This window comes from Lepidochelys kempii, chromosome 22, assembly GCF_965140285.1.
Source record: "Lepidochelys kempii isolate rLepKem1 chromosome 22, rLepKem1.hap1, whole genome shotgun sequence".
Classification (NCBI taxonomy): Eukaryota; Metazoa; Chordata; order Testudines; family Cheloniidae; genus Lepidochelys; species Lepidochelys kempii.
The window spans coordinates 4,692,593-4,705,100 of record NC_136401.1 but is presented as its reverse complement, the minus strand read 5'-3'; the positions used below and the strand labels follow the sequence as shown (position 1 = coordinate 4,705,100).

The 12,508-nt window shown below is 42.0% G+C and overlaps 1 protein-coding gene across 6 annotated transcripts in view; it reads left to right on the top strand.

Moving 5' to 3' along the window:
* The window catches only part of PKNOX2 (PBX/knotted 1 homeobox 2), a 688,475-nt gene that overhangs the window by 599,434 nt on the left and 76,533 nt on the right, over positions 1 to 12,508 (top strand). For 5 of the 6 annotated variants that reach the window (XM_073320703.2, XM_073320715.2, XM_073320702.2 and 2 more), the window contains 2 exons: positions 6,049 to 6,178; positions 7,122 to 7,219. The exons of the other annotated variant lie outside the window; for it this stretch is intronic. In XM_073320703.2, coding sequence (XP_073176804.1) covers positions 6,049 to 6,178; positions 7,122 to 7,219 — 228 coding nt within the window. The remainder of the gene's footprint in view (positions 1 to 6,048; positions 6,179 to 7,121; positions 7,220 to 12,508) is intronic. 6 annotated transcript variants of the gene reach the window in all.

Sequence of the window (12,508 nt, the reverse complement as noted above, 5' to 3'; positions counted from 1 at the left end):
TTACCATTGCTATTACAAGCAGTAACTTGTCTCATAGTGTAGGCACCAGTAAGGGCACAGTTCTCAGCTGCTGCATACCATGGCTAATAAAGAAGTCAGAAGAGTTGCTCATAATATACCATGATCAACCATAACATGTTGCAGAATTAGCCAGAAGTTAATAAACCAATATAGGTGGAAATAAATAGCTTAAAGAAAAAAAACGTCTATCCATTTCTTTAAGTAATGGCTAGATTAGAAGGTAATGACGTTTGGGATGTCTTGCCATCTCCTCAGACCTTCTGAAAACCTAGCAGCACGTATATCAAGCCTGGCCAGGTATCAGACATTACTTATCAGGGCTGTAAGTTTGGGCATCTAGAGATTGTATGTAAATGTTATAGTGTCTCAATTTCTATATTAAATAAATATGCATTACAGTATTTGCATCAATCTCCAGTCATAAATCCATCAATCCCCCACCACAACATCAAACCTATTAATTCCCCCCCTCTCTTTTCTCCCTTCCATCACTGCCTCCCCTTTTCCCTTCAAGTTTCCCCATCTCCTCTTTGGCTTTTTTGTTATGCCATCAAATCCCCCCCTCCTCTTTGCTCACTCCTTCTTCCCTGAAATTTCTCTCCTCTCCTTTCTTCCTCTCACTCCCCTTGAGCTTTTCTGTCTTCCTGGGGCATCAGTATATCTTTTCCTCTAAACCCTGGAGGGACCAGGAAGTCATTCTCTCTATCACATGGATACATGCTGGGAAGTGGGAGCCAGAATCCTGCTCTCTATCTTGGCTGCTATAGTGTGATCTAGGCTGCAGTCTGCTGCTCCCCCTGCAGACCCGTGCATGCAGAGCTCGCTCTCTGTATTGCTGGGCTGGCTGGATAGCTACTATACAGCTCTGCAGGGGGAGGATAAAGAGGAAGTCCCTGCCATAGAGTAGAATGATATAGTTTTAGGTATGGGCCAGGCCTGAGAGTGTCCTGGTGAAACTGAGATGTACAGAGGTAAGTTTTTATTGCAGAGATTATATCTGATGGGAATAAGTGCTGTTCCCTTTTGTGTTTCTAGGCAGGAATTGGGGTAAAAGAAGAGAGCATCTCCCTTGCTGGCCTTACAGGGTCCACACAAGATCAATTCTCTGTCCTGCAAGCTAAGGAATTTTATGATTATGGGCAATGGTCTGTCAGCATCAAGAGGCCACAGCATGGGGAAATCAATGTGCCCATTTAAAATCCCTGATTTTCAGCGTATCTGGTTGTCCTTCTTGGCATTGTATAATCCTGGCAGCCTCAGAAAGCAAAAGACAAAGCAAGGCCCCCTGTGGGACTCATGTTCAAAGTACAGTGAGAAAGCAGCCCCTCAGCAGAGTGCTCACATGGAAACCGCGGCTGTCATGGGGGGCGGAGGAGTGAAATTGCAGCAGGCAGGTAATGATAGTGCTGAATACTAGAAGGTCTTTGCTGCCCCGTGATGCAATTAATGTAATAGATTCATACCTGATTCCACACAGATGGATCTGAACAGAATTTGCTTCCTCATGTGGGCCTAGAATCCTCTTCCTCCTACTTCATTGCCTTAATTTTAAGGTGTTTGTGGCTATTACAGAGCAATTTTGATTGAAATGTATTGCTCACAGTATTTGGCTGACAGTCCCTTAAAGGTACTGATCTTTTCGGTGATGAGACATGGGGTGGATATGATGGAATAAGAGGGATTTTCTCTTTTGATAGAGAGAGAAGTAGATTCAATCAACCACTCTGCACCAAGGCCCCTGCTATATGCCTCTGCATTCCCCAGCCACAGTGTGGGTAGCTATACCTAAGAGCAGCTTTCAAAGGAGTTCCATCCTTAGAATTCTTTACATTAAGAATGAGTGTCCTTCTAAAAGATACATTCTAGCTCAACCAGAAGTTAATTATCTCAATGCAGGAATCAGTGGGTGAAATTCTGTGACCTACTAATGCATGAGATCAGACTCAATGGTAAAATGGTGGCCTTAAAATCAGTGACTCTATTAATCTATGCCATGTAAGTAACAAAAACTAAAACTTCATTGAAGCTTTTTTCCCTAGCATGGCTGTCCCTAGGATTTTTGCCTCAGAACCCCTCTGCTCCACATCCTGGTTCTCTCGAGATGCCCTATCCACAGCTGTACCATGTAGCCCTACTGTAGATAGCTCTCTGACTCCAGCAGTTATTTTCGGTTAGGTGTCAGTTATTCCTGTTGAGAGCATGAAGATGGGACCTGAGAGAAGTTCCAGATCTTACACTGTAGTTATAGCTTGCTGAATGCACTTGACAGAATAACTCAGCACAAATTACCTTGCACTTTCATGCAGTGTTCAAGACCCTGATAATAGGATGTATCTACTTAGGAACCCTGCATCTCTACACATAGGCTTAGCCTGTTACCCATTCATTCCATTAATAGACTGTTTCTTCTCTACAATGCTGATCATTGTTACTTGCAGATAGTGCCCTGGGCTGTGCACGGTTTTATCAGCTGTTGTGCTTCGCATTCAAGGCAGTGGCATTTCAGTACTTGGTGAAGTGAGCTCTGTTGTGGGTCCACAGCAAACGTTGACTTGAGTATTGCTCTTGAAGTACAGCATGTATTTCTGAGCTTTAGAATTGACTAGAAGGAAGATGTTACTTATACACTGTAAATACCGTACTCACAATGGTGAGCAGCGACCAGTGGAGTCAATAGGACCAGTGTGAATGAGGGGTTTGCATCTGGATCTGTTTGAGCAAGAAATTGTCAGCCCCACCTTCAGTGTTGCCTACAATGAGAGCACAGGGAACCAGGGATCGGCAAAGAGGCTCTTCAACTGCTCAATAGGCACCATTGTCACCATGCCTCAGTGGGTTACAGCTGAGAATACCAGATTCAGGACAAACAGCTGAGAAATAGGGCAGACTCACCCCAAACAGGTGGTTATTCTACCATTAGATATACCAAGCCATTAATAAAAGTAAACTTTTAACTCACCACAAGAAGTCAAAAATGCACTCTCCTTAGGCATTCCAGCATATATTTCACCAACCAGACACTAGACTTATGATGAGTGGTTACTGAAAACCAATTTCATCAAACAAAGGGTTTTTGTGATCTCAAGAGACCAGTGACATAGCCAAGTTAATATATATCGCAGATCTTACCCAATAATCATGCTGTTGCCAATCCTTTAATAGCTAAAATCTAAAGGTTTATTTTTAAGAGAAAAGAAATAGAGAGTTAAAATGGTTAAGGAAATCATATACATACAGTCATTGCAAAGTACTTGTATCAGGTTTGAAGCAGTGATGGAATAAACTGCTAGTTTGCAAATCTCTCCAGAAATTACCCAATCAGTTTGGTAGTCATCAGTCATTGTTCAGAGCTTCCTTATTAGAAATTCAACCCAGAGAAATGAAGCAGGAAATGAAGACAAAATGGGGATGTTTCTAGGGTCTTTTACACCCTCTCCCAGGTGGATGGAATTTTTCTGTCCCAAACAAAGCTCCCAGTCTCAGTTTGTGGAAAATTACAGGCAGAAGATGGAGTCCAGGGTCACATGAGCAAGTCACATGCCTTTGCATGGCTTGCTAACTCACAGGAGCAAGCCATTGGCCACATGGAGGATAAGGCATCTGCAGGAAGAGCCAACGGGTGGAATGAGTTTCTTTTATGGCCCACTGTGAGAGTTAATTGCCCTTGAGGGGCCATCAACATAAAGCTGTCTGTCCTGAATGTAGTTTTTACATGGTGGGTGTTACCCCAGGATCAAATACATTTGAAATACTGGTACATAGTCAATGTTCATAACTTTAGTTACAAAGATGATACATGCATACAAATAGGATAATCATATTTGATAGATTCTAACTTTTTCATTGATACCTTACATGACATACTTTGTATAAGATTTGTTAAAATAACAGTGCTAGTTACATTGATATACAAGGTCATATTTCAATCATACAGAATCACAGCCATGATGGGGGAAAGGAGCTGTATATTGCCCTTGCAGGTCAGGTGACAGTTTTATTACTGATTTCAGAGTAGCAGCCGTGTTAGTCTGTGTTCGCAAAAAAAAAAAGGAGTACTTGTGGCACCTTAAAGACTAACAAATTTATTTGAGCATAAGCTTTCGATGGAGTGAGCTGTAGCTCATGAAAGCTTATGCTCAAATAAATTTGTTAGTCTCTAAGGTGCCACAAGTACTCCTTTTCTTTTAGCTTTATTACTATGTAACCATATGTACATATTTAGCTCCCAAAGGCCCACTAATGACTGGGGCCCCATTTTGCTGGATGCTACACAAACACAGATAGAAAGACACAGGTGTGACGGGTTGAATCACAGAAACGCCCTTGGGGCTGCCAACTGATGTGCCAAGACTACTTCTGCCCCTTCTTTCTCTGCCAGCTTGGGACTTCAGCACCCTGTCTTGTTGAGCCAGACATACCAGTCTGCTCCAACATAGACCCAGGGTCTGAACCACGTGCCCCAAAGCTGCAGACTTAACTGAAAGCAGCTTAAGAAATGTTCCTGTCTTTGACACTCAGATGCCCAACTCCCAACGGGGTCCAAACCCCAAATAAATCTGTTTTACCCTCTATAAAGCTTATACAGGGTAAACTCATAAATTGTTCGTCCTCTGTAACAATGATAGAGAGATATGCACAGCTGTTCAGCCCCCCTCCCCCCCAGGTATTAATACATACTCTGAATTAATTAATAAATAAAAAGAGATTTTATTAAATACAGAAAGTAGGGTTTAAGTGGTTCCAAGTAATAACAGACAGAACAAAGTGAATTACCAAGAAAAATAAAGTAAAACACACAAGTCCATATCTAATACAGTAAGAACTCTGAATACAGATAAAAACCTCACCCTTAAAGGAATTCCAGTAAGCTTCCTTTTACAGACTAGTCTCCTCCTAGTCTGGGTCCAGCAATCACTCACACCCCCTGTAGTTACTGACCTTTGTTCCAGTTTCTTTCAGGTATCCTTGGGGGTGGAGAGGCTATCTTCTTAGCCAGCAGAAGACAAAATGGAGGGGTCTCCCAGGGGTTTAAATAGACTTTCTCCTGTGGATGGACACTCCCCTGCCCCCCGTGTAGAATCCAGCTACAAAATGGACTTTTGGAGTCACATGGGCAAGTCACATGTCCATGTATGACTGAGTTTCTTACCACCCAAGCCAAATTCCTGCAAAAGCTCAGATGTGGACTGGCATCTTCAAGATCCATTGTCCGTTAAGTGCTTCTTGATTGAGCATTTAACTTGCACATTCCTTTCTCAAGAAGCTGACCAAATGCTTACAAAGGCTACTTAAAAAATCAAGCCAGTACACACGCAATATTCATAACTTCAAACACAGGTATACATATTTAGCTCCCAAAGGCCCACTAATGACTGGGGCCCCATTTTGCTGGATGCTACACAAACACAGATAGAAAGACACAGGAATACAGGAACTGCCAGCATGGATCAGAATCATGAGGGGAAGAGTTAGCAAAGTTCATTTTTCTAACTTGGTAACTTTTCCAAAGTTGGAGACATTTTTAAAAGTTAAAGTAGAAAAAGGGAAATGTTAAAAAGAGAGGAAAGAATTAAAAAACCAATAACTAGACATTCTATTCCATTCAGGAGCAAAAAAGGGAGAAAACAAAAATCCAAAATTTCAAAAAGTTGTTTTCATTTCTGAAGGTTGAATTGAAATGTGAATGTCAATTAAAATGAAATGAAATTTCAGATAGAATGAAAGCATTTAAAAAAATTGGAATCTAAATGAAAATATATTGTTTTATTTCATTCTGAAGTTTCCCCATGGAAAAAAATATCAAAATATGTACAACAGAAATTCATTGTTGGAAAAAAGTATATTTTATTCTCTGTTTATTAATATTTCTAAAATGCTTTGAGACCCCTAAAAATCTCAGTCTGCAGATGAGCACAGGGTTAGTATTGAATTTACCCTTTGATCGAAGGCTAATTCCCAATAAGGCTTGTTTCTGCTGATTGTGTCTGGAATCTTTGTATAAGCTGAGGTTTGTGTTGGTCTCTCTAGGATTTGCTGCAGAATTCTCCGAACTCAATGACTGCAGTGGCCAACAACCCCCAGGGAATTGTGGTCCCAGCATCAGCGCTGCAGCCAGGGAACATCTCCATGGCAACGGTCAATTCACAAGTTGTGTCAGGTGGGAGGCGTGCAACGTACATCAGTGACCATGTTAGTCACATCTTTTGCATGCTTACGTTCTTTTCTTTAGATGACAAGGAAAAAAAAACCTGAGTAAGAACAGGCAGAGCAAATGTCTGTGAAATGAAAGGTATGGCATGGAACTGGGCAGCACTTTGCACGTCCAAGTGTCTTCTGACTCAGATGTTGTGAAATGGGAACACCTGTCTTTCTGTTAAAGCTGAGATAATTAACTGCACAGCGGGAGAGCTCTGATGACTCTACTGGCTCTGCCTTCTTGGATCAGGGCTCACAATACTGCATGCTGGCCCCTTGGTAGCCAGTAGGTTCATTTTCATGTTACTGTCTCAGACCATTCTTTGTGAGCTGGGCAGTGTCTGTTATTTCAGCAACTCTAGTTCTGCTTTGGGTACTGACCTGTGGCCCAGGATCAATTTGTCCAGTGTAGAATTGATGTGTTTTTAAACAGAGCTGTAGTGATGATGCATCACCCTTCTGTCATCTCTGCTTTGCAGAATGTCAAATTCTGTAGCTCCAGGGATCTTCTGAGCCCCAGAAAAGGTTGGCAGTGTTCTATCCCCTCACAGCCGCTCCGGCTGGGGCTGCCCCAGGGCCCCAGAACCTGAGAGCTCTTGGCTTTGGAAGGGAATGACATTATTTTGTCATACTTTTACTGTGATCCTTTGCTTGAACTACAGGAATGGATCTAGACCCAGTTTTATCTGGCTAGTCCAATCCCTGTGCTTTTGTACTGGACAGTGTGCAGCTCTGCTAAAAGTGTTAATATGCTCCTTTCCAAACTGACTTCTCACGACAACTCTGAGCTGCAGCTGAGACCAGTGACACCACTGGCCTTGAGCATGTGCCTCCCCTTGGCCAGCCTGGAGTGATAAATACCAGCTGTTTCCCTAAAACTCTGCTTTGAACCATATCTTTGTCAGGTGGAGCCCTTTACCAGCCTGTAACTATGGTAACATCTCAGGGCCAAGTGGTAACCCAAGCAATCCCACAAGGAGCCATACAGATCCAGAACACACAGGTAAGATGAGTGGGACTGAGAGGCCTGAAAGGGCTAAGCCAGAACACTGGTGTCCTTAAAGTTTTAAAAGGGGAACAACTACAGGGAAAGAGCATGGTCATTTTTCATTCATCCACTGCTCTCACATCTCCCTCTGCCCCCACAATCTCCTTTCATGCCCTGTCTCAGCTCCTTCTCTCTCTGGTCACATACTTGCTCTCACACTCTTTTTGCACATAATCTCATGTTCCCTCCTCTCACACTCTCCCCTTGGTGCTATCTTGTGCTCTCTCCCCTCTCACACTCACTCCTGCTCTCTCACCTAAATTGTGCAGGGAGACTCAGTTACAAACAACAGCTGCCACTGCTTTTAGCAAATTTTAGGTCCAGCAGTTCCTGACAATATGCTTAGCAATGAGGAGCCAGACATTCTGTCAGCGGACAGCTCTCATTAAAATCAGTGGGGGGTAGGTACTCACACATGATGAGGCCTGGGACATCCAGCCAGACCTATGGTTAATGCAAGTGTGATGGATTGTCAAAGGGAGATCTGTGTTTTGATCCTTCACTAACACTCTGGCTTCCTAGTAAGTAACTGACCCGTGACATGTGAACGTCATTGAGGAGATGCAGACCCATGACTATGACCAGCCTGTGTGAAGTAAGTCAAAGGAAGGCTCCGATTTAGTTGGGGTTGGTCCTTGGAGCAGGGGGTTGGACTAGATGACCTCCTGAGGTCTCTTCCAACCCTAATCTTCTATTATTCTATGATAATCCACTTCTGAGGGGCAGGGAGATTCAGTGAAGTTATTCTCTGACCTTATTGCAATAGGTTTGACAGACTGATGGAGTCCTGTGCTTGCCCTATATGAACACATATTTCGGTAAGACGTTTTAGGATCTGAATCCCAAATATGTATGTGCTCCTGCTGTGGTTAGCTACATTATCTTAGTAGTGGGCTGCCTCATCCACTGAAGAGACTTGAACTAGCTAGGGCCTAATGTTTCAGAGAGTTCAGGGTCTGGTAATAAGAACTGCCCTCTGCTGAAATAAAGCTCTGTTCCTCCAGAGCTCTTTGGCAGTTCAGTGTTGCAGATCTTTGAAGCTTGGGAGAACAAAGCTCCTTGTTTAGTTTTCTCTGTAAAAAATAAAACTATACACACGGAATGCAAAAAATACAATATAAAGTTAATGATAAAATTACAGTTAATCACACAAAAGTCAAGAGAGGTAAACTAAAGGTTGCTCACACAACTGTAACTCTGCCTCTTTGTTTGAATGCATTATAAATACAGGGACAGATTCACCCACATGATGCACTCTTGTGATGCAAAGCAGCTATAAATCCATTTAAGCAGCGACTTAAGCTAGGTTTACAGCTGCTTTGCATCACAGTGGTGCAAAGCAGCTGGAGTGTACCTGTGAATCTGGCTCAGGTTTTAATTACATGATCACACACTCTTTCTCAAGATAATACAAAAACATATCATACTGGTGTTTTCTACAACTCAGACAGACACATATAACATCTTGTAGTGCTATGCAGTCCACAGAAGTCGTTTATATGAAATGTATGTGGAACACCACACTTAGACAACATGCTATGAACAACAACGAGTCATAACAGCAAAGAATCATAAGGAAAATGCATTGGCTTTCACAGGGGTTTAGAATTAAATAATAAACTCTTCCATCAGGAACACACATACATTTGATGTCAGTTTGTAGGGGAAAAAAATCAGTTTTCTATTTACTTGAAGTGGTCTAGCTAGAAATGTGTTGATAACTTTCAAGCCGAGTGTAAATTCTGTACGCGGTTTACCCTGCGCTGAAGAGACACGATTTAAAAAAACAAACATTCAAAAACAATTATGGCCTAGTTGGCAGATGTGACTGAGGCAATAGAAGCTGTGGATGTCCAGCACTTCTGAAAGGCACGTCCTTAACAAAGAAAGATGAATGCATTGAGTCTCAGAGTGTTCAGAAATGCAGAGAGTTACAGTGAAAAAATACACAATAGTTAACCTTTTATTGTGAGGAATTGCAAATAGGCATTTCTCTGAGATAGCCACCAGTTTGGTTCATTCCAGAGCTACAGCTAAGGTGATTATCAGACATTTTAATGTGAATTAGGCTGAACTTGAGCAATTTATTGGAGGGTTATAGACAGACTTTAAGGTCAGAAGGAACCATCGTGATCATCTAGTCTGACCTCCTGCACATTGCAGGCCACAGAACCTCTGGCTGAGTTACTGAAGTCCTCAAATGATGGTTTAAAGACTTCAAGTTACAGAGAATCCACCACTGACACTAGTTTAAACCTGAAAATGACCCCTGTGCTGCTTGAGGCAACAGCAAATTTTTGAATGATCTGCATTGTATAGAATAAAAGTGATACAACAATATACAGCAGTGCACAGGATAATACATCTGTCCTGTCAACAAAAGATACGCCATAATCACTCATCCACTGCTCCCACGCACATGAATTATGGAGCTCAGTGAAAGGGTCCATTTGTTTTATTGTTCATCACTAGTTTGTTTCCATTTTATTCCCCCTCCCTTTTCATAAATTATAGGCATTTGCAGAAACTGATTCAGAATACTGAGATTTGTATTCACTGGGCTAAAGAATTTTCCCAGCCTTCCACTGGAAATGCGTAAAGACAGAGTCAAATCTAGCTGACAGATGTTCGTGCTTTTTTCATACAAAAAAACTATATCTGAAGGTAAGGGTTGCAGATTTAAGCACACAAAATGCCAGAAATAAGGTTGTCTGTGCAACCTAACTATATGCCTCCTTCGTAACAGAAGCAGGGGTCCTTCTGCTTCTGTACTCATGTAATTAAAGACTGTCATAATACACACACACACACACACACACAGAGGCAGATTTAAGGTTGCATTGGTGTTTCCTGCCCAGTTAGTGTTTGATTTTGTGGTTTTAACTTTCTTTTAATAAAGGTCATGTGTGTGAAGTTTTAGGTTTTTTAAAAAACGAGTTATAAAAACTGAAATTCTGTCACACAGAACCATAATGGAGATTTTTAAGAGCAGGTTAGACGAATATCTGTCCAGGATGGTCTAGATAATACTTAGTCCTGCCATGAGTGCAGGGACTGGACTACATGACCTCTTGAGGTCTCTTCCACTCCTACAATTCTACAATGACTCCTCCCTTTGTGGTCTGAATCCAGTAGGGGAACAGCAGACACCACCAATTTGGTCAACTTAATTTACCCTCTCTACACACACATCATAAAAAAACTCATTGCATCTACTTCGAGATGAGATATGATGCAGAGTGGTCAAGTTATTCCATTTCTATGGTCGTGGCACAAACAATGACACCAACACTTTAAAATGACAACTTTGAAATATTTGCATTCGGCTGTTAAATAATATATAGTCATTAAACTAAGACAAAATTGGATTTTTTTGTGATCTCAAAGCATCACAACAACAATAACCTAAGGGTTAAACAAAATCTAATAATAAATATATACAGGTATCATCATCATCCTCTTGTTCACCATTGTGGTCTCTGTTGGGAGATAGATAAGCTATTACCAGCAGGACAGTGGGCTGGGAGGAGGTATTGTTTCATGATCTCTGTGTGTATATAAAGTCTGCTGCAGTTTCCACGGTATGCATCCGATGAAGTGAGCTGTAGCTCACGAAAGCTCATGCTCCAATAAATTGGTTAGTCTCTAAGGTGCCACAAGTACTCCTTTTCTTTTTGCGAATACTGACTAACACGGCTGTTACTCTGAAATCTGTTGGGAGTGTGGGCATGACATTTTGGGGTACAATCCAGACCAGCGAGGAGCTGTGTCACCACTTGCCCTGAAAGCTGGGGTGCCTCCCAATGCTTTGCTGCTGTAGCTCCCAACCTGGGCTCCTCACAAGCAGCCAAACAGCATGCAAGTCACCTCCTGAGTGTCTGTGTATAGCTTCAGCCCTGGTCCAGCAGCTCTGACCCCAGCAGCCTGTCAGCAAACACCAGCCACACTCTGGCTTCCAACAGCCTTGGTTACTACCTGCAGAGTGGTCCAAACACACTCCCAGAAACATGTGTTCTGCACAGTCCAGCCCTCTCCTGGACAGTCCAGGTGTGCTAGATCCATTGTCCCTCTAAGGGGATCAGTATACAACAGTCTTGTTACTTTTAAATGGAGTTACCCAAACAAGTCACAGCACTGGATTCGTTTTGATTAAAGAATAAAACAAGTTCATCTAACTACAAAGAAACAGATTTTAAGTGAGTACAGTTATTAAAGTCAGAAGTGTTTATAAGAGAAATAAAGATAAAACATTTTCTGAACTTAAACTAGACTTGGGTCAAGGTGAAGTTTTTACCACAGGTACCCAGTAACAGTGCCAATCAAATTCTCATGCCAGGATCTGCTCCCAGAGTCCAAAGGTTGTTTCTTTTGTCTTCTTAAGTGAAACAGAGAGAGCGAAGGATAGGGAGAGATAGTGTGTTTCTACCCCTCACTTTTATAGTTCAGTCACCCATTGATGACAGGGACAAGGAGTCTCACTGTAAAAGAGGTTTCATGTTGTTGTTTGCTAAAATGCAGATTTGCCTTGTCTCCGTATTGCAGTTTTGAGGACTTTGTTTAGTACTCATATGTAAATTGAGGTAAAACACACACATTCTTTTAAGACCTGCTTGACCAGACCTGACTAACTGGGCCTACATGGGTTTGAACTTGTGCTACCAACATCATTCTGGGGAAATTCATAACTTTACAAATAATGTTGTTACACGTTTCATCATAATATTATTGACCAGTGAGTTATTAGTTTTCAAATTATATCTCACAAGGCATGTTTTTTACAGTGCGGAGTAGGGGTGCATTTGGTCACAATGGGTTACCACCAATCTTCATTGCCTTGCATGTATATAGTTCTGTACGGGGAAGATCGTTCTGACTACGGACAGTTGATTGTGTAGAAGCCCCTGCTGGTACAGGCACAAATAAGGTCTTGTAGAAGTTCAGATGCCATTGGTCCTTTGAAGAATGCAGGAAGTAGATTGTTATCCACATTTTTCCATCCAAGTGATGAAGGAGGATCCTGGGAACTACAGGCCAGTCAGCCTCACCTCAGTCCCCGGAAAAATCATGGAGCAGGTCCTCAAAGAATCAATCCTGAAGCACTTACATGAGAGGAAAGTGATCAGGAACAGTCAGCATGGATTCACCAAGGGAAGGTCATGCCTGACTAAGCTAATCGCCTTCTATGATGAGATTACTGGTTCTGTGGATGAAGGGAAAGAAGTGGATATATTGTTTCTTGACTTT